The sequence below is a fragment of the Trichechus manatus genome, unplaced genomic scaffold (genome assembly GCF_000243295.1).
Source record: "Trichechus manatus latirostris isolate Lorelei unplaced genomic scaffold, TriManLat1.0 scaffold00141, whole genome shotgun sequence".
Lineage (NCBI taxonomy): Eukaryota > Metazoa > Chordata > Mammalia > Sirenia > Trichechidae > Trichechus > Trichechus manatus.
The window spans coordinates 1,822,251-1,848,390 of NW_004444077.1; the positions used below are offsets into that span (position 1 = coordinate 1,822,251).

Here is a 26,140-nt window from a genome sequence, read left to right on the forward strand (position 1 = left end):
TATTACTATGAAATTTAGAAAGCCAAGAGTTTACATGCTTAGTTGTAAAATCCTTCATTCAGAAAACAGATTGGAAAATTATAATTTTTATGGGAAAGGAGTGAGAAAAGCAGGGAGGAAATGAGGGGGGAAAGTTACAAATGGCAATTATGGTTCAGAATAGAATGTAAAGAAAACAAATGAGACAACTAGTGATCTCATCCAAGGCCGAGCGTTTAGAACTACAGGAGGCAGGATAGTATGTGGGAAAGAACCAAGTGTATACTAAAGTCAGGAGGCTCTGGTTCTACAGTCCCTGGCTCAGCTAGCTTTGTGGACTGTATCACTTAACCTTTCTAGCCCACAGTTTCCTCATCATTTAAAATAAAGCAGTTAATCTAGAAAATCTGTAAGGTCTTACAGCTCTAAAATTCTATCAGTTTATCTTAATGACAGTACTTATTAAGGTGAATGTATTATCAATTACTAAGATATTCTCTTTACAAATAACCTTTGTTATATATTTTTGAAATTACAGTCAATACGTGTTATCTATTATTATTATAGAGTAATGTACCTAGCTGGCTGTGCCACTTTAACACAATTATTTCCTGATAAAAAAGGAAACCATCAACTTTATAAGTTCATACATGGATTTTAACTTCTTAATAAAAAATTGTGTTACATAGGAATTTGGAAGAATTTTGATTATAGTAGGTTAGTCTAGACAAAAATATAAGTATGACTCCCTATTTTCCACAGGGGAATGGCAGCTTTCCTTCCTTCCCTCTGGAAGGTAGAAAAATAACATTTAGTGAATGTCTACTGTATAGAAGTCACTCTGCTGAATTCCTTCATATCTTGAAATAATCATCATACCTGTTTGTAGCACTCTGTTTAATCAACAGTACAGAATAGCTGCTTGTTAGAATAGACACTTGTTAGAAAACTTAATTTTAAACTTAATATGGGCTAACACTAAATCATAGGTGACTCTAATACACAGAGTTGAGAACCATGGTTCTAATAACTATGTTTACCTAGGTTGCTTAAGTTTTTACTTTTGTTAACCTATGACAAAGCAAAATATAGATGTTTGGATTATCTCAGCCTTTTGCAGAAATGTCGTCGTTAAATGTGGTTTTAGACTTTCTGTTTTTATATAGATGCTTAATTAGGAAGTTGCCTTGTGAATTTATTTCGATATTTCTTGCAAGTTGGTGGTTGATAATGCTGTTTAATGTGTCACAGAATGTCTTTTATGCATTAGATTGGCATAAATTTCTGCTAAGTTTAGCCTCAAAGAAAATTGTGCAAAAAATTACGTATACTTTCGGTTTGTTAGAAAATAAAAACTACGTAACTTTATCTTTCTTTTCAGCTTAGTAAAAATCTTCAGCCAAATGTATAACTGAAGTTGGTAATCTACTCATCTCTAGTTTCTGCAAGTGCTTCTACTATTAGATGAACACAGTTTAAATTTTATGTGTTATATTTAAGTTTAATAATTTGTAAGATGTTTGAAGCCCTTCTGAGAAGTAGGAAGGATACGAATCTGAAAAATAATACACTAACCCATCTTGTTCCTATTGTTTTTGAGAATGACCACTCCATTGAAGTTGGATGAAAGGCTGTTGTGGAATCTGTAGTTCACACTAAACATATGTTGAATCTTGACATATGTCTGTAGTCATTTCAGAGTTGCTATTGTTTCTAGCTTTGCCTTCTAGGCCGTGATAGACCTGATGCCTTTCATCACAGAAGAGCAGTTTCGTTCTTTATATGATGTACAGACAGCAGTTTCCTAATCAGCCGTAGTCATTTCATCTTGTATCCTTAAAAAAAGTAGTTTTCTTTGATGAATCCTGCTTGTTATTGCCCTACTTCGGTGAACTGTATATCCTGCTATTGTTCATTCTTCACACATGTTCCTGCAGAGAGAGTTGTGAAAAAATTCACTTCAGGACACTCCTGCAGAAAGAGAGAGAGAGAGTTGTGAAAAAATTTGCTTCAGCACACTGATATGGTTATATTCCATAATTTTGTTCTTACTGATCTTGCTCTGGTTCAAGATGTAAGTGTGGTTTATGTAGGATATAGATGGAACAATACTGTAGTCTATATGTGATAGCTACAGTAAGCCTGAGCCCCATAACTATAATAAGTTATACAGCAGATTTTAACACTAAGTTGGTACTATTTTGCCTTCTTAGTCTGGTTTTCCATTTTTAAGTTTGTACACTATTGTAAAATGTACTGCTTGAGTGTATTTCATTGATCACTTTTGACTATGCATAATCGAACGCTAAAATACTAGTGCCTAATAGGTGCTCAGTGAATATTTGAATAAAGGAATGTTGACTTAAGTGTTCACCACTGATCTTGTTTGTTGTTTCCTCTCAAAGGATTAAAAAGGGTTTTTCTCTGTGGGTTTTGGCCTGACCAGTTACAACCTTCAAGTTCAAACTGAAGTTATTCTCACGTGATCTTTTTGACGCACTGAGCTAATTTTACTGGCTGTGTTATCTTTTCTGTGCCCACTCCTATATATCTTGAGGTTATCATGTCTCTTCCACACCTACCGTTTTTCCAGCTGCTACTTTTGATTGCTTTGGTCCCTTTCTGTCTAACTAACATAGTCATTTTAGTTAATATGTATTTCTTTCATTCTTCATATATCATCATGCTCTAGTTATTTTGAGCAACATGTGTTTGTCCCAGACTATTTTGGTTTTATCAGTTGATTTCTAGTCCATAAAATTAGCATTTATGAACATCCCATAATTACATTTAAATTACTTTAAAAAATTATATACTCAAGTAAAGTAGTCCCCAACCTATGAATTTTTAAATTGCATGTGTTCCTTAAAGTTAGCATTTGAAAACAGCAAATCCTGAATTTTTGTTTCCATGAATTTTGTTGATTCTTGTAGCCTGAAGATGTAGAAGAGTTTTCAAGATTGCTAAAACATATCTTGCTGCAAGGTCTCGTCTCTAGTTTCAGCCTTGAGGTCATTGTGGGGTAATATGTTGGTAGGATATTTGCTTTTGGGTTGTTTTTGCAATAGTGGTGATGGATTTGTGTCCAATCATACAGTCTTACCCATTGCCTTTGTGACTCTTGGCATGTCTTATGAGGCAGCTAGCCAGGATTAGTGGGGTAGAAACTATAGCTCTGGAACAAAGTGAAGCTAACAGGCTGAACCTTCAACCTTGGCCTTATTATTAATGCATTATGTCAGATATTATATTGTTAAACTAAAAATTGAATATCTTGGATTCCATTATTCCAGGACCCTAAAAGAACTTTAAACTTCTGTTACACAAGATTCAGTATTACTGTGAACTAGTCATAATTATCATCTAGATTTTTCAGAAAGAATGTTTGAAGAGGTTAATTATTAATAAAAGACACATAAGTTAGTACTGAAGGTGGGATTGGATTTTGTGTACTTTTTCTGCATTCCTCCTATATTAAATGTTCTATATTAATGTAGATCAGTGGTTCATAAAGTGTATTTCCCAAACCATCAGTGTCAGCATTCCTTAGAAATATGTTAAAAATGAATTCTTGAGCCCTACCTCAGACCTAACTAAATAAAAAATTTTGAGAGCGTGGTCCAGTGGTTTGTGTCTTAACAAGCCCTGGAGGTGATCCTGATGCATGCCAAAGTTTGAGAACCACCATCTTGGACCTCTTGCTAGTTAGTACCTAGTAACTCCATCAACATTAGCTGAAATGGACTAAGTTAAGGTCTGTCTATATTGGAGCTACTATCAGCCTATTACTTGATAGCATTTTTGTAAAAATGTTGACTAAAGTAGTAGAAGATAAAAGTCATCTCTTACAGATTTATTATAGCTGATTTTTAGAAAATTTCCTAAGGTCTTTTCTTTTCCAATGCCGAGTAACACCAATCAATACATATTTTAGGCTTTTTCTTAAAAATGGAACTTTGGCGAGATACATGAGTGATACCATGCATTTAGAAAAGTTATTATAAAAAAGTAATTCCAGGAGGCTATCACCTGAACTAGTAAAGCCTGAATTATGCCCAAGGGAAGGAAATAACCTGGATACAGATGTCCAGAAAGCAGTAAGTTTATTTTGGAAAGCTCCCAAATTAATTCCATTGTATTTGAAATCACCAGGGCCAAAGGTTACATGTGACTCAGGATTTGACCAGTGGAAATCCACCAGATTTTAGTGGGGGAATGTTTGCCCTTTTTAAGGAAATTGGTTTTGAATATGTAAAGCACTAGCAATCTTTGTGCCTACTGTAAGATTTAGTTAAATTGGTGAATAAGATTAAAAATTTAGAGAGGTAATAGGAAAAGGGATTGATTTTTATAAACCTCCTTTCTGTTGGAAGTCAGATTGAAAACAGAAGTATGAAAAAAAAAGATTGACACAAAGTTATTAAAGTAAGAGACTATGGGAGATACCCTCTTAATGAAAATAGCCACTATTTTCATTTCTGTAGCTTTATTATACAGAACTAATTGTGGTAATTTCTTCTAATGTGTTTCTATCTATGTACCAGTGTTGTCATCACTATAGACCGTTAATGAGCAAGCTTCCTAATTCTTCCACAGCCCAAGTATATAGGACCCATGGACAGTAATTGCTAATGAATTTTTGTTTTTTCAAAGACTCTATTGAGAATATTTGATGTGATTGATTCTTGGGTTCTTTAAATTATGTTTAGTCTAGATTAAATAAGGATAGATACTATGTTTAAATATAATAAAAATTAACTTTGAAAATCTATTTTAATTTATATACTTCAAAAAAATCTGAATCCTGGTATTTGCAAATCTTTTCCTCCTTTATTTTCTTAAAGTTAGGGTTTAGGTTTAGCATAGTGTAACAGAAAATTCAAACTAACAGTAACTTAAAACAAGAGAAAATTTAATTTTTCCCCACATAAAAGCCTAGAGATAGTCCGTACAGATCTGGTATGGTGGATCTGAAGTGTCAAAGACACAGGCTTTCTAACCTCTGTCTTCCATTCCCAAGGTTACCTCATGAACCAGAATTGCTGTTGAAGCTCTAGCCATTGCATCTTTATTCCATTCAAAAGGAAGGAGGAAAAGAAGAAGAAGGACATGCCCCCTCTCTTTAAAGGATACTTTTTTTAGAAGCCACATACATTTTTTTAGCTTATATCCAGTTGACCAGAATGTGATCCCATGGCCATACCCAGCCACAGGGGAGGCTAAGATAAGTAGTCTCTTCTGTGAGCTCTTGTGCCAAGTTAAAAACTGGGGGTTCTGTCATTAAGGAATAAGAAGAGAATGGGTATTGGAGACAATTAGCCACTTCTTCTTTGGTTTACAAATGGATAATTTCAAAAAGGAGAAATGTATTTTCCAGGTAAAATCTACAACACTTCACTTAGACCAGAGGCACTCTTGTATTTGCAAATGAATGCAAGTAGGGCTTTGTGAGGAGATTGTGCATTAGTAAAATAAGTAATAACTTTGGCTGGTGATGGGCTAGTGATTACAAGCATTAATTTTTTTGAGCTGAACCAGGATGCCCAGAAAAGGTCAAAAATAAAATTTCTTGTGATACAGATGTCCTCTGTTACTGATACTGAACAACATTTTTCCATTATAACCAAAGGCAGTAATACCTGAAAATAGAACACCTGAAATAAGGATGAATATCAACTATATGATGGCCCTGTATTGGAGCTTTGCTTTCTAAGTGATAGAAATAAGTTAGAAGTAGTGATATTAGTAATAACAAGAATAATAAAAATAATACCGCTTAGCATTTATTATTTACTATATGCTGGGCATGATGTTAAGTCCCTTATATGCATTTTTTGTAACAACCATATAAAGTAGGCAGTGTTATTGTCCCCGTTTTACAGATGAGGAAATTGAAGATTAGAGAAAGCAATTTGCCGTTTAAGCCCAAGTCTGTTTGACTTCAGAGTCTATGTGCTGTAAAGAACTGAGCATACCTGAAGATCTAGCACTACAGGTCCAGGCCCAAACTTGGGCAGATGGATTGGGTGGTAGTGACAAGGACATGAGTTTCCTTGCCTGGGTGTCCTACTGAATGGGAGGATGAGGTACACAATACATAAGTGAGTTGAGAGTGTCCATATTTGGAGATAATTTTCTCTAGCACAAAATGTTTTATTCTTCTGACAGAAGGTAGGATGATTGTTTTTTCTTTACCTGATGATTGAAAAACCCGTTGCCGTTGAGTTGATTCTGACTCATAGCCTCCCTATAGGCAGAGTAGAAGTGCCCCATAGGGTTTCCAAGAAGCATCTGGTGGATTTGAACTGCTGACCTTTTGGTTAGCAGCCAAGATGATTAAGAAGGTAGTATTTTCATTCAAAAGAATAGTCTTGCATTTTGATAATCAGGTAATTTATAAAGCAAGTAAACATGAAAATATGATGCCAGCCCTCCTCCCCAGGCTTTAAAGAATAACTTGGAATAATTTATTATAGGGTTCCTTAAATATCTGAATTCCCCTAAGTTCCTTTGTGTTTGTTTACAGTTAATGTGTTAAGAGCCATTGACATTTGAAGATCATCAGAAGTGAAGATAAAACATCTCAAAAATTATAATGTAAGTGAATGGGAAAATGAAAATTAAAAATAGACAAAAGTTAATATTGCTAGCTATTTCTGGGATTGATATATATTATCCCAAATGAAATTTATGCATATGACCAATCAGTGACTTCAAACTTCAGTTCCAATTCCACATCTCGGTTTTTAAAATCCTGTGTTTTCTTCTACCTGGGGAAGAGTCACTAAGTTTTATTCATCTGGTAATTTTCCATTAGACTTCTTTTGGCTTTTTTTTTTTTTTTCCCCTATTCCTCCTAAGTATTTTGCAGTTTGGCTTGGGAAGATGGGACAAGTGCTTATGTTATTTTTAAAATTGTATGTTTGTAGAGACTGAGGTCTTTGCTTTCCAGCTGCTGATGGACGTTATATATTTTACCCAGTTTTAATTTTTACAGCCTTTTTGTATGTCTGTTAGTCAAAAATATGACCAGTTTGCTAATTAGCCTCCTTCCTTCCCAGTCTCCTTCCTTCCTTTCTTCTTCCTGTCTCCCTTCCTACTTTCTCTGTCTATAAATATTTGTTTAGCATCTACTGTGTTCTGCACATACTGTTAGATTATGAATTCCTAAGATTTTGGTGCTGAGCCAAGTTATATCATTTTTTTATACTGTAGGAGCATTAGACATCATCTAGTTAGTGTTTCTCAAGGGTGCTTAGTGAAAATTTAGCTTCCTAGGCCCCAGCTCATACATTCTGAATCACTGGGTGCAGGCCTGAGAATCTGTACTTAAAGTTTGAGAACCACTGATGTGGATGCTTTTTTAGATTCAGGTTCAGCTCTGTAAGTTTGTGTATGAAGCAACAGACCTAGAGAAGTTCAGTAACTTACCCAAAGGCACAGAGAATGCTACAAGGTCAGGACAGGTTGTTTTTGTTTCCTCCAAGGTCCCAGAGCTATTTAGTGTCAGAGCTGTTCTCCTGACTCCCACTTCTATACTTCACCAGGTTACTGTCATGACTTTTGTTGGGACAGACAACTTCACTGTGTTTCATGTCTATAAAACCCTCCCCTCATCACCATTCCTGAAACAAATCATATGGGTTATATGCATGAAAAACATGTAATGTTTCTTCGTTTTTAGTCAGTTATGTGGCTGATTCTGATTTTGAAATCATTGAGGGCGGTTAGAAAAAAGCCTGGTAGTCCAGATAAAAGAGAAAAAAAAATTTTTTTTGTTTCCATGGCTAACTCTCTTAGACTTTAAGCTTTATGCTTCTCAAAAGCAGGGATCTAATTTCATTTTTGCATGATAGTAGCTAGTTTACCAAAAAAAAAAAAAAAAGAACAAAAAAACAAACCAAACCCATTCCCATTTGAGTTGATTCCGACTCATAGTCTATCAGACAGAGCCGACTCATAGTGAGTCTATCAGACAGAGTAGAACTGCCGCATAGAGTTTCCAAGGAGCGCCTGATGGATTCAAACTGCCAACCTTTTGGCTAGCAGCCTTGGCACTTAACCACTACGCCACCATGGTTCCCAGTAGCTAGTTTAGTGCTTTGTAAATAGTAGGTGCTGTGAATAGTTTAAAAGGAGCCCTGGTAGCACAGTGATTAAGCACTGGCTAGTCACTCCATGGGAGAAAAGACCTGGCGATCTGTGTCTGTAAAGATTACAGCCTAGGAAACCCTATGGGGCCGTTCTCCTCTGTCATATAGGGTTATTATGAGTCGGAATCGACTCTACAGCGTGCAACAACATGAATAGTTTGCTGTTAAAATTTCGATTTTTCCTTTGGATTCCTTGAAGTACACTATTAGGAGGGGTTTTATTTGGTTTGTACAGAATCTGATACTTTATACAACAAGCCAGAGAGCTTACAATATTTTGCATTTATAATACTATATTGATATAGTTGATATTCACAATATATCCAAGATATTCTAAGATATTTTTTGAAGTATAAGAGTTTGCATTAATTTTAGTATAATTTTGTGTATATGTTATATTGTATTATGTATATCGATAGTTACAATAGTTAGTCAGTTGTATCCTTACATTATTAAATGTAGTTATCCTAATTTTTTTGAAATATTGTGTAATTCTCAGATGCTAATAATTTTAATCATAAAATGCCATTGTCTAATTTATCTGGATATTTTGGGCATATTTTAATTATAATCATTTTTTAAAAATTGACATCTTATTGAAGTAGTTTATTCATTTCTAATAAGTTTATTTGATTTTGTGTTTTACATTTTCTATTAAAGTTTTTTGTAATTCTAGATTCAGAATTATAATAGTTCTGAAAAGGAGCTTTAGCTATTAGGCAGTCTAATTCTCATTTTTTGTGTTGAAATACTAATAATATTAAGGGATTTGCCTAAATCTAGATGTTTTATGAATGTTAAAATATACTTGTGAACAAACAGGATGACATTTATTATATTTCAATGATAGTATGTGTGAAATGCTCTGAAAACTGTAAAGTATAGCATAAATGTAAAGTTTTATTATGATTCAGCGATGATGGTATGTCCACTGAATTTCCCTGTGAATTAATTGAAAACATGTACTATTGTTCAGTTTAAAATCAGAAGGAAAAATACCTGTGCTTGTCACTTGGTCTCTTATTTCTTCATGCTCAGATTTTATTGAGTGTCCTTTAAGTGCATTAAACGAGAATAGATACTGTACAGGTTACCTACATTTCTCTTTGGTTGTGCTAATCTAGATTGTCACGTTAAAGAATTACACAAACTGCTCAGGATGATATTCCTATATTGGAAGAGTTCTGTCAGCTGTTTTCTGTAGAAGAAAATGGTGAATGAATGAATGTTTGCTATTATTCCTTCATGTAATCAGAGTAGCTACTGGTGATATTAACACATTTTGATGTAGTTTTTATGGTTTTGAAGCTGTTTCACATATCAGCTCAGTTGTTCCTCACAACAACCTTGTGAGGTAGGTACTATAGGCCCTCATTTGACAAATGAGTGAGTGAGGCCCAGAAAGGTGACACGATTGCCCAGTGTTCCCTGTTTATAAGAGGTGGATCTGGAACTGGAACTTTGACTCTAAAGGTTAACGCTGTTTCTACTGCCCAACATAAATTATAACATGGAAGTCATCAAGTCTCATGGGGTATACATTTTGTCATCTAAAAGAAATCCTAGATATTTGAAAATTGTGGCCAGATTCACCGTGTCTGTTGTTGTTAGGTTCTGTCAGTCTAGCCTTAGAGTTGACAGTATATATGGAAGATAATGTCTCTGAGGGCACTTTGACATTTGTAAAGAGCTATGCTAATGGAAGGTATTATTATTGTGAAGCCATAAAAAAAAATTTTTGTTATTTTCCTCATTCTTATCATATAGATGGAGATGTGGAAAAAAGACAAAAGCAAGCAAAAAAAAAAAAAACCAGTCTTTTTATGGTTTATGATTTCTAACAGCTAATTAATCTGTTAAGTAGTAGAATATTTGAATATTTGAAAATATGGATAGAACAGTATTCAAAATTATGGAGAGAGGCCCTTGGCAGGTTTGAATCACTGAGTGATGCCAGTGTGTAAGATTTTTAATTTAACATCTCCAGGCTAGAGAGAGAAACATTGAATGCTTTTCTTTTCCTAGTGGATATTTTAACTCAGTCCCTGAATAAAATAATCTATGTTAACTTCACTTATATGACTTTGAAGTAAGTGTATAAGTGTTATATCTCATTACACTGAAAGGGTAATGATAGATTAATAGTAATAATCAGGTTTGCTCTGTCTTGGAAAAACAAAACATCTATCTAGATGACCTAAGGAATGGATATATAACTTTCTGATTTTAATAATGAGTTCAGATTTGCATTGTGGGATGAGAAAATGGCATGAGAAGTTGTTTATCAAGATATGAATTCCATATGTGTTTTCCGTACTTGTCCAGGTGAAAGTATTGATTGAGCAAGCATTTATTAAGTAGATCAATTCCCTCTTTTAGTGTTTATCACTCATTCTTTAGTTTGGAGTGGAAGTGTTTCTTTCTAAAAGGAAATGCAGTTTCTCAGTATTATGCTTTAAGCTATACTAATCTGACTAGGTTTCAGTTTAGTAAGACGTATCTTTCAGCTAAACTCATAAAGAATTTTTTCCCTTATGAATCCATACAAGTTTGTTGTCTATCTGTCACCTGAGTTTGAATCAGAGATATTTGAAGGGGTTTATGAGAAGTTCCTTTGAGGGGCTGCTGAGGGTGTTGGGGTTGGTGCTGGAATTCCAAAGTCCCTCCTACACTCTGATCCTCACCTTGTCCCCAACGGACACACTCATTTTTGTTAAAATACTTTGGTTTTTACCTGTTTTACATATTTACATTTCCAGATAAGATCTTCTTTAAAGAAACAATACTCTGAAGAAAAAAATAGTCCTTTATGGATAATTTTATGGAAAAATGACCTGGTTTTTCAAACTTGCTGCTGCATTTTCATATAATATGCACTGGTTTTTAGTTTAGGAAATGTAGTTGATAGACCTGGAATTACAACAATACAAATTAAACCGTATCCAGGGTCACATGTACCTTAGAATCTTGAAATTTTTCAAACTAAGTGCCAACATGTGCCAGTTTAGAGACTGTTGCAGAGCTCAACTCTCCTTTGTTTCCCTGAAGAATGCAAAATGTAATCTCTTTGTCAGTCCAGTGCCATGATGGTAAGATCATTTATGTCACAATTTTTATCCTATAGATTTGTTAAGTTAAAAAACACAGGGTTCTGGCATAGCATTTTTTAAAATAATTACAAACTAAATTAATTTGTCTTTGGGGGTTTTTCTGTTTTGGGGATCCTGCGAATATTTTGACAATAAGTCTTTTATGTCACAAATGCTTTATAGACACTGAGGGCCTTTTATTATTATTTTTTAAATAAAATTTGCAACAGAATGACTAATAGGGCATGAACAGTGCTAATGACACTATAGTTCATTGTGTAAGTATTGAGAGCAAAATTTGCACTCCTGGAAAAGTTTGTTCACAATCAGAATATAGAACACATTCTTAAATGTTCTTGGGCAGACATGCTATTCATGTGCTCAGGACATTACTTATAAGAAAGTACTTTTTTAAAAGGACCTTTTCTTTCCATGGAATACTGAAGAAAAATTGAATTGCCGATAGGAGTGAGGTGGTTTAAATAAGGCAAGTGGTGTAGATCTTATTGTGATGACTATGACCAGTAATAACTGGAAATAAAAGAAACACAAACTCTCCCAAATCCTCTGGTGGCGTTTGTTTACTAATATACATGGAGATAAGTGTCTTGTCTCCGGGTTTCTAGGTTTTTTTGAATTGAGCGTATAATGCTGTTGTATGTTTATCTGCATCTTTAATTTTCAGAAATACTTTTTCACTTTTGTAAGAAATATTTCTAGTGGATTTTGAAATACTAGATCAGGAGAAATAAGAGGAATATAAATATATTTATGGTATCTGTTAGTGCTTGGATTTTATTTTCTGTTTATTATTGTGAAGTACTCCATGTTGTTGTGATTGACAATAAAGTAGTGATTATTCCATTAACAGTCCAGCACACTATTACTAATGGTCCAGCAAACCAGTGGGGCTGGAGAGGGGGTAGATGCTTTGCTAAACGTTGCACTGAAAAATACTGCGGTAGAACTGGTTTTGTGGTTGAAGTTTTGGGCTAATCTTTTGCTTGAATATATCAGAAGTGATGCAAGATACATGTGTGTGTATGTAATTTCCCCCAATATATGTGATTTTTGTTAAGTAATTCATCAGGTTTCTAAAACTTTTTTTAAGTTTGAAAGTTTTTATATTCAGTTTTCTTAGTGCAAATGGAAGACATTTTACAGTAAAAACCTTAGTGAAAAGCACTTTTAGGACCAAGTGCTTTGCTTCATTTTAATTCAATTAGTGGGTTCCTTCTTAAAAGGAGAACTTTATTTCTGATTTCATCTTATTTTCCTGTCTAAAGAGGATGCCGTTGTATTTCCACAATGCTGTTTGTTAAACCCTTCTACCAGTTAAATAGTAGCACTAAGTACTTTCTATATAGCATGCTTTTTGATCTTTAATGCTCTCATAAGATATCACTATCTTTAATTTATAGATAAAAAAAGCTTAATTTGCTTGAATTATTATTTGGTAAGTGGTGAAACCAAGCCTCTGTGACTCTAAAGCTAATGTTTTTGATGACTAAGCACTTCTACCCACGTCCGTGTTCTCTTTGTTCCCTTTGTGTCCTTTATATCCCTTCATTCTCTCACTGTACAATTATGAGATACTTACATATCTGTTACCTTCATTAGACTATAAATCCCTTGAATTAGGATATCTGTTTTCAACTCTACCTCTCATGCATTCTACACTGACAAAGTCATTAAATGTAGAAAGAAGAGGAAGGTAAGAAAAAGAAGAGGGTTTAGAAATTTCCTGCTCTCCAAATGGAGGGGTAGAGTGGGAGGAGCAGAAGGGGAGATGACTAAGAGGTCTTTAGTTCCAGATGGAGTTGCTTAGTCTCCATCCTTTCAAGGAAGCTGAGGTGGTGCTTTGAAGTCTGGGAATATTTGGAGGTGATAAGTGAACCACCTGCCATCTGGAGATAGATTTCTTTGCCATTGCAGCATTAACGGGGATGCTTGTAAGTCCAGTAGTATTGTGTCAAGGAGTATTTCTGTAGTAGGTACCTAAATTTGTTTGTTGGGATGTAATTTTCTTAATTTGCAAGTCTTTACCCTGATTAAGTCTCAGGAATGAGTATAACTAAAAAACTCCTATTTAAAACAAAAAGTAGAAAAGTGGAGAGTGCTTTATTTAATGATGCTATTTTGAAAAGCATATAATTTCTACCCCTTTCACCAATAGTTAGTTTGTATAACTCTATTCCTCTAAACGCTATACTGAACTTTGAGACCAAAAGGGTGGAGTATTGCTCATAGAAATAGTATAACAAAGGAAAAACACTTTGTGTTATAATAACAACAGACCAGTAAATGTGTGGGCATGACTAAGAGTCAGATGATGGGATTGCTGTTTTGATTTTGTGGTGGAAAGAAAACTCTGTCACTTTGGCTGAGATAGTTACAGGGCTATTAGAAGACAGAGGATGACTAGTGCTGTGCTACATTATAACTCTTGCAGCCGCTATAAACCTAAGTTTTGTTCTGTAGCGCGTGCGTGCGTGTGTGTATGTATTCATCTGGTTATTTTGTGGACCCAGAAGTTAATGTTTTAATAGTACTGACTTTATTCTTTTTAATGAGGAAAAAAGAATTAAGTACAGTTTCAGGTGGAATGAGTGGGTGAGAGAGGGGAATTTTTATTGAGAGTCATTTCCCAATTACAAGAGCAGTGCCTCTGAGAATTTCGATGAAGGCATGTATCAGTGTGAATTGTTTGCATGTCCATATAATCTTTAACTGCTTTTCCTAAGGGCTGATAATGAATTAGGATTTAGTACATTAAAATAATTTTAATAAAACATAGTTGCAGTTTTATTCTAAAAAGTATTTTGAGCCTCTTGGGTAAAGGATTCTATGTAAACATGAATAAGTGTAAGTGTAAAGAGTAATTTGGTGCTATTAACAAGAATGGAGCCTTGGTGGCACAGTGGTTAGGAGCTCACCTGCTAACCAAAAGATTGGCAGTTGGAATTAACCAGCTGCTCCTTGGAAACCCTGTGGGCAGTTCTACTCTGTCCTATAGGGTTGCTGTGAGTCAGAATCGACTCGATGGCAGTGGATTTGTTTTTTTTATTAACAAGAATATGCTAGAGTGTTGGTTATATTCTTTCAGTTTTGTTTCTTTTGGGCAGATGTTCTTTATAACAACTTCATTAATATCGCATATGTATGTGTTGTTTATAAATATTTTTTGACATAATACATGTATCTGAATTAAGATGATAATGCTCTTGAGTTGGAATTGATGGCGACAGCAGTCACCACCCTTGAGGTATTACGTTCATTTTGTTCCAAAGTACACTTAATTCTCCATTATTTTGAATCTTACTAGTTACTTGCAGGTAATTCAGGGCCTGGGAATTTTCTGTTTATTTCTGGCTTAGATATTTGAGCCTTGTGAGTGCTTTTTGTACTTCCGTTAAAGGATTAATAGGAACAGAAGGGAATCATGATTATAATTTAGTTTTGTTGATAACTATTCTGATAAAAGGTTTGGGCAAAGTAGTGCCCACATTAGTTAGGAATGAAGAACAAATTTTCCTGGTGCTGCATGTGCGGGAGGCCTTTCTATGGGGAAAATTTATGCAGTATAACGGGGAAATGATGCTGAAGGACAGGTTTTTAAATCACGTTTTGTGACTATTCCACAAATCTTTCCTTTGTAGTGAAAGATATGACCTTCTGAAATATTTCTTTATTTAATATATTTTCCCTATAAATCAGTTATTCCTTTAAATTATTTTAATGTGATTAGATTTGGTCTACTATTTTATGGCTGTCGTTTTAATATAATGGATATGTTATAAATGTTAATCTCTGAAAGAATTCTGACGTTTACTTGGGAGGTTGTCTTGGCAACAAGTATTATTGAGTTTGTGTATTTTACCAAGCCAGAAAGCATAAACTTGCTTGAAAACATTAGGACAGATCTGGTTAAAAAAAACTATGGATTAAAGATGAATATGCTGAGAGGCATACATCCAGGGAGTCGTCCAGGAGTAGTGCTAATCTAGAAAGGCTTCCTGAGAAGATGCCTTTTATTTCTTAGTGTCATAAATACTTGTTTTTGGCATTAAAATTAAGTTTTAAGCATTTTAACTATAACTTCATTTTTCACATTTTGGCACATTGTCAGTTGCAGTGCTGCCATCCCTTTTTTGCAGTGGTATTTATATGTAAAAGAATCTTACAGTTTATACAGCATTTTCCCCATCTTTATACTAACCAGTGATATAAGTAGAGCGGGTACTTTTATCCCCATTTTGTAATATGAAATTGATGTTTGGAGAGGTTAAATGAATTTCCATGGTTTATGAGATCTAATTTTTTGTTCTCTTCTCTTAGATTAAATTTACATGCCCTGGTGTGTGTTGGCAGTTGCCAAAGTGTCTCCTGCTGCATATCGTGAAGGTGCTTTTTAGTATAGCTACATATAATCGTCTGCTGTTAAACACTTAACTGTAGACATCCTTTTATTGTCATGAAATAAAATAGTACACAGCATTTGAGATGAAAGCAGAAAGGATTTACGTTTCCAACAATGAATTAATAATTAGTACTGGTTTCAAGAGAGTAAATATGCAGCTTCCTTTTCAGGAGGTTGATTAATTTTTTTTTATTGTGGTAAAAACATATGTAACAAAATATTTGCCAGTTCGACAATTTTTACATGTACAATTCAGTGACATTGATTATATTCATCATGTTGTGCAACCATTACTACTTCCTTTTCCAAATTATTCTACCACCATTAACATAAATTCAGTGCCCCCAAGCAGTGATTCCCCTCCCCACCCAGCTCTGTTGTCCTGTTGTTAGTTGCTGTAGAGGCAGTTCCGACTCACAGTGATCCCATGTGAGCAGAGTAGAACTCTCCATAGGGTTTTCAAAGCTGTGACCTTTTGGAAGCGGATTGCCAGGCCTTACTTCCGAGGCACCTCTGGGTGGGTTCAAACTGCCAACCTTGAGATGGGGCCAAGATAGCAGAATAGTCAGATGCTTCCTGTCATCCGTCTTACAGCAAAGACCTGAAAAAACAAATGAATTGATTATATATGACAATCTAGGGGTCCTGATCATCAAAGACAAAGCTGAAGAGTCAGACTGAGTGGTGGGGGAAGGAGAGACAATTCAAAAGAATCGAAGAAGTGCCAGTCATAAGGTTGCTGCACCCTGCTGGCTGAGTCAGCCGGAACATGTGGGCTGAGGTGAGCAGTAGCGTTTAGGATGCATCTCACCACATTGGGAGAGGCCGGAAGAGAGTCTGTACAAGCCTCCGGAACCGGGTGGAAATGACACTGGACCTGCAAAAGTTAAGTGCAAGCGTCTGACCTACCACATGGGGTGAAAATAACCCTTCCCCATCTGAGACTTTCACAGTGGAGAAGTGCCTTTTTCCCCTCGCCTACCCCCCACTATGCTTCGCTCTGATACCAGTTGGGCAGTATTCAACAGCTTCCATGCCCCCTGAGCCTGAGTTCAGGGCTATCCGCACCCAAACCAGTCTCGCGGCTTTAAAATACACCACACCCCCTAAGCTGGGAACTCAAGGCTGGTCAGGAGGCCCTCCCCCTTTGCACAGGCACCAGCATAAGGGTTCCATGGAATTGTAGCACGATTCACCAAAACCAAAACCGCCAACCTGTCTGGACCTGTGTGGGCTGATTCAATACCACATGCCCTTATTAGCATAAAACAGGGTATACACCTGAAGGCTATTTTCAACTGCAGCAGCCAAAGGGGAGTTGCAGATTAGTGACATTTGACACTGCCCTGCCTATTAAGCAGGGATCTCACCCACCTTCATCAGGGGTCTGAGGGCTGGTGGTATCACCCACTCCATCTAGCCACCTACAACAGGGATCTGAGAATAAGTGGTGCTTCCCAGTCCCTCCAGCTAACAGCATTGGGTGTCCAAGGACTGGCTGCAAAACCTACCCCTCTACGCACTCTAGGGGAGAAGGACACACCCTCCATCCAGACACCCCGGGGGCAGCTGTCAGCCCCCTGCCTTGCTTCACGCATAGCCCCCTACTGCAGCCAGATACCTGTGCCTGCTCCGAACACCCCTGCTCAGCCCTGCCCATCTAGGACTGTAGGTGAGAGTCTGCACCACACAACTGGTGACTGACAGCATGGACACCTGTGCCACATTCACACAAGAAAAGTGAACAGACTTCTGGGCTCACACACCTAGTAGCTGCTCTAACCACCTGGGCAAAGGATGTAAGAGCTTCAAGTAACCAATAACTGAAGTAGCTCACACGCCCAGCCTACTTGGGCATATCAAAACAAAACAAAAAGCTAGGACACAGTAAACAAACATCCAATAAATAAATAAATTATTGATGGCTCGGAGACAACAGTCAATATCAAATCACATAAAGAAGCCGATCAAGATGGCTCTAGCAAGCAACCAAAATAAAGAACCAGGAAACCTTCTGGAGGAAGATAAGGTCTTGGAATTACTGGAGATGGAATTCAAAAAGTTAATATACAGAGCTCTTCAAGAGATCAGGAAGGAGATCAGGCAAAACTCAGACCAAGCCAACGAATACACAGACAAAGCAATAATGGAATGCAGGAAAACAATACAAGAACAGAACGACAAATTTAACAGGCTGCTAGAAACAATAGCAACTAGAAATCCAAAAGATTAACAATAAAATTTCAGAATTAGACAACTTAATAGAAGGTCACAGGAGCAGAATTGAGGAAGTTAGAATTAGTGCGATTGAAAATAAATTCCTTGACACCAATTTATTTGAGGAAAAATCAGAAAAAAAATTAAAAAAATGAAGAAACTCTTTAAGAATTATGTGGGACACTATCAAGAGGAAAAAACTATGAGTGAGTGGAGTACAAGAACAGGGGGGATAACAGAAAACAAAGAGAAAATTGTTGAAGATTTGCAGGCAGAAAACTTCCCAGATATCGTGAAAGACCAGAAGATACCTATCCAAGAAGCTCAACGAACCCCACACAGGGTAGATCCCAAAAGAAAGTCACCAAGATATAATCAAACTTGCCAAAACCAAACCGCCAACTTTTCAGCTAGTAGCTGAGTGCTTAACCGTTTGTGCCACCCAGGGACTCCTCCTTTTACCTCTGGTTACCACTAATAAGCTTTGGTTTCTATACATTTATTATCTTATTATGTTTTGTATCAGTGGAATCATCCGTTTGTCTTTTTGTAACTGACTTATTTCACTCAGCATAATGCTTTCCAGGTTCATCCATGTCATAGTACATGTCAACATTTCATTTCTTTTTATGGCTGAGTAACGGGGTCTCCATGAGTCAGAATCCACTCTAAAGCAATGGGTTTGGTTTGATTAATATTCCATTGTATGTATATATCACATTTTGTTTATCCATTCATCTGTTGATGGACATTTAGATTGTTTCCACCTTTTGGCTATTGTGAGTAGTGCTGCAATGAACATTGGTGTACAAGTTTCTGTTTGCATTCCTGCTTTCAGTTCTTTTGGGTCTATACCTAGGATTCAGATTGCTGGGTCATATGGTGGTGGTGGTTGTTAGCTGCCATTGAGTTGATTCTGACAATATTTAACTTTTTGAGAAACTGCCGAACTGTTTTCCACAGTGGCTGTACCATTTTGCATTCCCACCAACAATGGATGAGGGTTCCAATTTATCCACATCCTTGCCAACACCTGTTATTTTCTGTTTTTTGATCATAGCCGTTCTGTTGGTGGTGAAGTGGTATCTCATTGTGGTTTTGATTTACATCTCCCTAAATAACTAATGACTTTGAGCATCTTTTCATGTGTTTGTACACTGTTTGTTTATCCGCTTTGGTGAAATGTCTATTAAAATCCTTTGCCCATTTTTCTATTGGGTTATTTGGGTTTTTTTTTGTTAAGTTGTAGGAGTTCTTTATATATACCAGATATTAAACGCTTATCAAATTTATGGTTCCTAAAATGGAGGTTTGTTTTTTGTTTTATTTTAATAAATTATCTTGATTTTACTCTGCCAGAGACTGTCTGATTATGGATAATTTAGCTCCTTGCTTCTCTAAGGATCAACTTCTTAGGGTTTTAATTCTGAAATTCTGTGTTTAACCCCATTCAGATAAACTAGAGTTCTCTGATGGCGGTAGTTTTCCTGTTTCAGCCTCCAACAGGTAAAATAATAGTTTACATTTTTTAGTGTTTCTGTTTATCAGGGAATATGCTAAAATCTTTGCATTGCATTGTTTTATTTAATATTTAAAAGTATGTGAATAGTTCCTGGCATATGATAAGCACTCAATAAATATTAACTAGTTGATTGATTTAGTAAACAATTTTTTAGCTCCTCCTGTATGCTCAGGTCACCATGAGTCAGAATCAACTCAATGGCGATATAGGTTTTTTTGGTTTTTTGTGTGCTTATGTTCCAGGCGTTATCTAGACCAGTGTTTCTCAATCCTTTTTTTTGTTTTTCCATCATCCCCCCTAAGTAACCTTTTTGAATCAACTCAACGGGTTTGATATTTTTGGAAGGAACCTTTTAGACATTTAATGCCACAGATATACTGTATATTGGTTTATGTACTGTATGCATATCTGTGCTTTATACATAAAATGAGTAACATTTTTTTTTTAATCTCTTCCCCCTAAAGAAACAATTTTTGCCTCCTAGGGAAGACTGAAGATATATTTGAAAACCAAATGCATAGTGGTGATAACTGAAGCCATGGGAATGTGTGATATTTCAGAGAGAGAGAGAACAGAGCCAAGGTCGGAACTTTAGAGAGAATCTATATTTAGAGGAAAACTATAAGAAAACAACTTAGAGAAGGAAAGAATATAGAGATAGCCAGTAAATTTTGATGACAATGAAGTTGAAAGGGAAACGGATTCCAAGAGAGAGGCAGTCACAGTAGTATCAAATACTGCAGAAAGGTTAAGGAAGATGAGAACTGAGAGAAACAAGGCCCCTGGATTTGTTCCTCATATCGCTAATGACATCCAGAAAGCTGTGTCAATAGAGTTGTTGAGGCAGAATTCAGTATGAATGGTATTAATGATTCTGTTATAAACCAGTTGCATTCAAGTCAATTCCAACCCATATGTGTCAGAGTAAAACTGTGCTCCGTAGGATTTTCAGTGACTGATTTTTTGGAAGTAGATCACTAAGCCTTTCTTCTGCAGTGCCTCTGGGTGGACTCCAACCTCCAACCTTTTGGCTAGCAGCTAAGTGTGTTTTATCATTTGCACTATCCAGGGACTTTACTAAATATCCAGCATTGTAAAAAGACCATGTAGGCACGCTTGCACATGCACACACACACGCGTACACGCACACACACACACAATGATCTTTCCCAAAGGAGACTGGATGTGACAGTATCAAGAGCACAGGAGGAAGGGTTGGCCTTAAACCTGAGAAGGGATGACTCATCATCTAAGATAGGAAGGAGGAGTGAGTGTGGACGTAGATAAGTTTGCTGGGGGAGGGGCAAGAAGTTGAGGTAGTCCTTGTCTTATTACCTCAGTTTTTTCATTCATATCAAATTAATGTTTCCAAACTATTACATAGACCTTGTTAGTTTAGTAAGGGATTTAACATATCTTGTCAATAAATCCAATGGATTTTTCTCTTATTTTCTTTGACTGCCCTACAGTATTAGATACATACTCTTAACTACTTATTTTGAAACATTCTTCTTGGCTCTCACTAAAACTCTCTCTTGAGTCTCCCATCTCTCTAACCATTTTTCCCTGCTCCTCTACCTCCAGTGTTTATGCAAATGGATGTAGTTCCATTCACTAAATCCCAAATCTCTTCTTGCTTTATGTTAATTCCCTGGGCTTTGTGATTTAGTTTCATGGGTTTAGCTATCATCTAGCTGTAACCTCTTCAAGGAGCATCACAACTGAATTTCCAGCTGCCTGATGAACATTTCCATTTGGATGTTTTGCAAGCACCTCAAATTCACCATCAGAATCTATTGCATTATTTCCACGAACGCCATTCAAACCTGCTGTTCTTTCCGTATTTCCTATCTTTGTCATTATGTGGCCTATTCCATTTGCCTATTAAGTGATCCAGCTGCCTATTATAATAGCTGGTTAACTGATCTAAATTCCTCTAGAATTTTTTCCCCCAATCAACACTTCATAAAGAACAGAGTGTCACTCGTAGAACTAATTATGTGATACTTTTCCTCAGAAATGTTTGATGGCTCCTCATTGCCTCCAGAATATAATCTGAACTGTTTGCATGGTGTCCAGGTTACTTAACAAAACATAGCCTCAGCCTTTCTGGATTCCACCCCTGCCATGAACCACAAAGCCCAGTCACAGTAGGTTTCTCCAAATAATCTTCTGTTTACTTAAGCTGTTCTCTGTATGTAATGTTTTTACTCCCTTACTCTACCCATCAAATACTACTAGTAGGCCAATGTTCAGCAAAACATGACACATCTTTCAAGCCTGTTCCAACCTTTTCCCAGTCACTCACATTTAGTCCTTTCATTTTCCATGCCTTTATGTGTGTGTGTGTGTGTGTGTGTGTGTGTGTGTGTGTGTGTGTATCATATTATAACCACTCTTACGGCATTCATCACAGTTATATTTATAGACAGTTAAATAGGAGTGCACTTCTTACATGAGACTATAATTTGAGAGTATAACTAATTCATATCTGTATTACATGTGTCTTCCAACCCATTCAACACAGAATAAGCAATAAATCAACATTCCTAAATGGATAAATTAATGAATGAATGCATGATCAGATAAAATCTAAAATGCTTTGGCCTACTAGTATGTGTAGTGCTACCTGTTTCTCTATGGTTACCTTGTAGCCTTCTTCATCCTAAAAATTCCATGATGAAACTCATCATTCCCCAAACTACCCTCTTTTCTTTACTCCCTAATTTGGTGTCACTAGTTTCCTAGTCAACAAGACTTACAGTCATGTTTTGACTTTTCCTCCTCCCTTGCCCTTTATGTTAGGTCAGTTACCAAGTTCTGTTGTCTCTGTCTCCACAGTGTCCCTTGCATCCACTCCTTCTATTTCATTTTTACTGCTAGTTCAGGCCCCCAGTATCTCTGACTTGAATATTATAACATTCTTCAGATTTTACTGCTCTTATAATTTATCCTTTGACCTATTGTTAACCTTTCTAAAGCACGGAAACTTTCAGTGGCTTCTCACTGCTTAGAGAACTAAGTATCATCTTATTATTCAGGACCTTCTACAGTCTAATCTAAACTTTTTCAGGCTTATCTCTTATTGTGCTTTGTAAGTACCCTGTACTCCAACCAAAGTGGAGTCTACCTCTTATAATAGCTTAAACATGCCGATAGTTTCCCCTTTGTTCTTTCTCAAGATTTCCTTTCCTTCATGAAATTATTCTACCTTTTCCATGTGTTGAACCTGTTCTAACTTTTATCTAACCTAAAATGCCACCTCTGGGGCAGAGCCGACGTGGTGCTATAGACGGAAGCACCATGCCGTGCCGTCCCTCCACAGCAAACACCCAAAAAACTAAGTAAAATAGAGACAGACGTCAATCCTGGAACCCCAAGTATCAAATGAAGAGATAAATAACTCAGCCAAGCACCGAGTGGAGTAGTAAACTGACAGAGAACAGAGAACGAGGAGAGATGCAAAGCAAGGTCCTTTATCAGCTAACGCAGCACAGAGTTACCATCTTGGACTCCTGTCGGAGATCAGCGGACGGGGAGTATGGGAAAGCAGCTTCACGGAGCTCCCAGCAGAAGACAGTGCACCTGGACCCAATAACCAGCTACATGCTTTCCCACCCCCTACCCTTCTTCACCCTGCTTGGCCTCCACCGCTCCCAGTGGGCCATGGTCGCTCAGTTGGGAGGCACTAGCTCCAAGCTGTTTGGATTCACCCTGCCCACACCAGCCAGCTCCTTCAGTGCCATTTCTTTGTTGCTGGTTTTGCTTTTTTTGGCTGCTTTTGGTTTCTTCCCCGTCTCTCACCTCCTCCCCCTCCTTTCTCTTGAACACCTGGCTCCATGTGCCATCTGTGCTTCTTCTTGACAGGCTGTGAAGCACTGCCTTGCTAAGGACCTGCTTCCCTGGTCCGTGCCACCATGCTGGTGGGATCCCTGGGGACTTTTTTTGTTTGTTTGTCTTCTTTTTCTTCTTTCCATTTTTTCTTCATTTCTCGGTTTCTTGTCTCTCTCTACTTACCTTCTTTTCCTGTCTCCTGAATACCTGGTGCTATGTGCCATCTCCACCCCCTTCTAGCCAGGCTGTACTGCGCGGCTTGGGAGCCACTTTCCCTGTCTGCGCAGCCACGCCAGTGGGATCCCTGGGGGCTTTTTTTTTTTAAAAAAAAATTCTTTTTCTTTTTTCCTTTTTTTTCATTTCTCAGTTTCTTGTCTCTCTCTACTTACCTTGTTTTCCTGTCTCCTGAATACCTAGTGCCGTGTGCCATCTCCAGCCCATCTAGAGGGCTGTGCCTCGAGGCCTGGGAGCCACTTCCCTGGTTGTTGGTGGGATCCTTGGGGACATTTCTTTTTTTTTAATTTATTTATTTCTCTCTCTCTCTTTTTTTTTTTTTTCATTTCTCAGTTTCTTGTCTCTCCACTCCAATGACAGGCTTCCTCAGCACTTTTTTTGGGGGGTCCTGTTTCTCTCCTCTCTGTCTTCTTTCCCATACCCAACTTAGCTCCACACATCACAACCTTCCCCCTTCCCTTCTGCCTATCAGCACTGTGTGCTGAACATCGCACCCTCGAGCAGCACAGGCATGGCCTACCACAACCTGCCTTGCACTCACCCCTGGCGTGCCCTGTCAGCCCCAGTACATGCCATAAACACCCCATCCCAGCTCCTCCGCTTCAGCTGGACCTGCCCTGCTGCACCATAGCTGAGCAACTGGCCCTGCCCATTGGACAAGAAGGTGAAAAGTATCATTCCCACAGACGAGCAAACAAAGAACTCACAGCCTGCCTGCTCAGACATAACCAAATAAAACAAAAAAGCAGGACAAAACAAATCTACAATCAGTAAATGAAGAAATAACTACTGAATGTCCCAAAGACAGCAGACGGTATCAAAACGTATAAAGAAAACAGGACAGAATGGTTCCAGTAGGCGTCCAAAGTAAAACACCAGATGACTTTCCAGTAGAAGAAAAGGCACTGGAACTACCTGATAGGGAGTTCAAATGTCTAATATACAGAACTATCTAAGAGTTGAAGCAAAAAGCAGACAAAAATGAGGAAAAAATAGACAAATTCATGGAAAAGGCAGACAAAATCATGGAAAATACAGACAAAACCATGGAAGAATTCAGGAAAATAATACAGCAATGAAATGTCAAAATAAATTCACAACTAGAAATCATACAGAAACAACAACTAGAAATCCAAAAGATAAACAACAAGATTTCAGAAATGGACAGTGTCATAGAAGGTCTGAGGAGCAAGTTTGAAACAGTGGAAGACAGGATCAGCAAAATTGAAGAAAATCCTTGGATACCACTTTGTTTGAGGAAAAAGAAAAAATCGAGAAAAGAAAGAAGAAAGATGAAGAAATCCTGAGAATGTTGTGAGATACGATCAAAAGCAAAAATTTGCGAGTGATAGGAGTTCCAGAATGGGGAGAGAACATAAAACACAGAGAGGATCATTGAAGAATTGCTGACAGAAAACTTCCCTAATATCATGAAAGATGAAAAGCTGACCATCCAAGAAGCTTAACGAACCCTATATAGGATAGACCCCAAGAGAAAATCACCCAGATATATCATAATCACACTCACTAAAACCAAAGACAAAGAATCCTGAGAACAGCTTGAGAAAAGCAAAAAGTCACATACAGAGTGGAAACAATATACTTGGGAGAAACCATGCAAGCAAGAAGGCAATGGGATGACACATATATAAAACTTTGAAAGAAAAAAATTGCCAACCAAGAAGAATATATCCTACAAAACTCTCGTTCAAATATGATAGTGAAATTAGAACATTTCCAGATAAACAGAAATTAAGGGAATATATAAAAACCAAACTAAACTTACAAGAATTATTAAAGGGAATCCTTCAGTTTGAGAACAGACATCATCAGATGACAGCCTGAATCTAGGATGCAAGATCGCACCAGCCAGATAGCAACCTAGGAAATGAACTCTCAAGGACTATTCAAAACTAAAATACAACAGGGAACCAGAGAGGTTAATCTGTAAATGACAACAAAGTCAGAACGGTAAAAGAGGGAATAAACAGTGTAGGTATAGAACTTTCTAATGGAGAGGAGGGCAAGGCGACACCAAGTAATAATAGACTGGTTCAAACCTAGGAAGATAAGGGTAAATTTCAAGGTAACCACAAAGAAAGTTAACAAACCTACTCATCAGAATAAAGAAGAAAAACATAAAAGTCTCGGTAAAAACAAAATCTACAAAAACAGAAGAAATGAAAAAAATCCACAAACAAAAGGAATTCACAGGAGAGTAAGAGGAACAAAGAAAACGTCATCACCACAAAAAAAAAACACTACAAAACGACAGCAATAAACTCACACCTGTCAATAATTACACTGATTGTAAATGGCCTAAATGCACCCATAAAGAGACAGAGAGTGACAATGAATTATAAAACAGGATCCATCAGTATGCTGTCTACAAGAGACCTTAGAAACAAAGACATAAATTTACTAAAATGCCACCTTTTTCTTAAAGCGTTTCTTGAGCCCCTAAATTAAAGCCATATAAGAACTTTTCCCGGTGCCTGGGTGGTGCAAGCATTTTGTGATCTGCTAACCTAAAAGTTGGCAGTTCGAACCCACCCAGCAGTTCTGCAGAAGAAAGGCCTAGCAAACTGCTTTCATGAAGATTACAACGAAGAAAATCCTTTGGAGCAGTTTTACTCTCTAACACATGGGGTCACCATGAGTCAGGGGCCGACTTGATGGCAGCTGATTACAA

At 37.0% G+C, this 26,140-nt stretch overlaps 1 protein-coding gene across 9 annotated transcripts in view; it reads left to right on the plus strand.

Annotated features, from left to right (window-relative positions):
• MTMR2 (myotubularin related protein 2) overlaps nucleotides 1-26,140 on the plus strand; it is an 86,146-nt gene that overhangs the window by 2,812 nt on the left and 57,194 nt on the right. The window contains exons 1-6 of one of the 9 annotated variants that reach the window (XM_023739817.1): nucleotides 3,021-3,411; nucleotides 3,914-4,076; nucleotides 5,000-5,356; nucleotides 6,506-6,576; nucleotides 15,560-15,625; nucleotides 19,313-19,364. In XM_023739817.1, the coding sequence (XP_023595585.1) occupies nucleotides 15,571-15,625; nucleotides 19,313-19,364 (107 nt within the window). In that variant the 5' untranslated portion in view covers nucleotides 3,021-3,411; nucleotides 3,914-4,076; nucleotides 5,000-5,356; nucleotides 6,506-6,576; nucleotides 15,560-15,570. Of the gene's footprint in view, nucleotides 1-3,020; nucleotides 4,077-4,999; nucleotides 5,357-6,505; nucleotides 6,577-15,559; nucleotides 15,626-19,312; nucleotides 19,365-19,844; nucleotides 19,963-26,140 lie in introns of those variants that run through there. The other 8 variants (XM_023739816.1, XM_023739819.1, XM_023739820.1 and 5 more) reach the window with 8 other exon arrangements.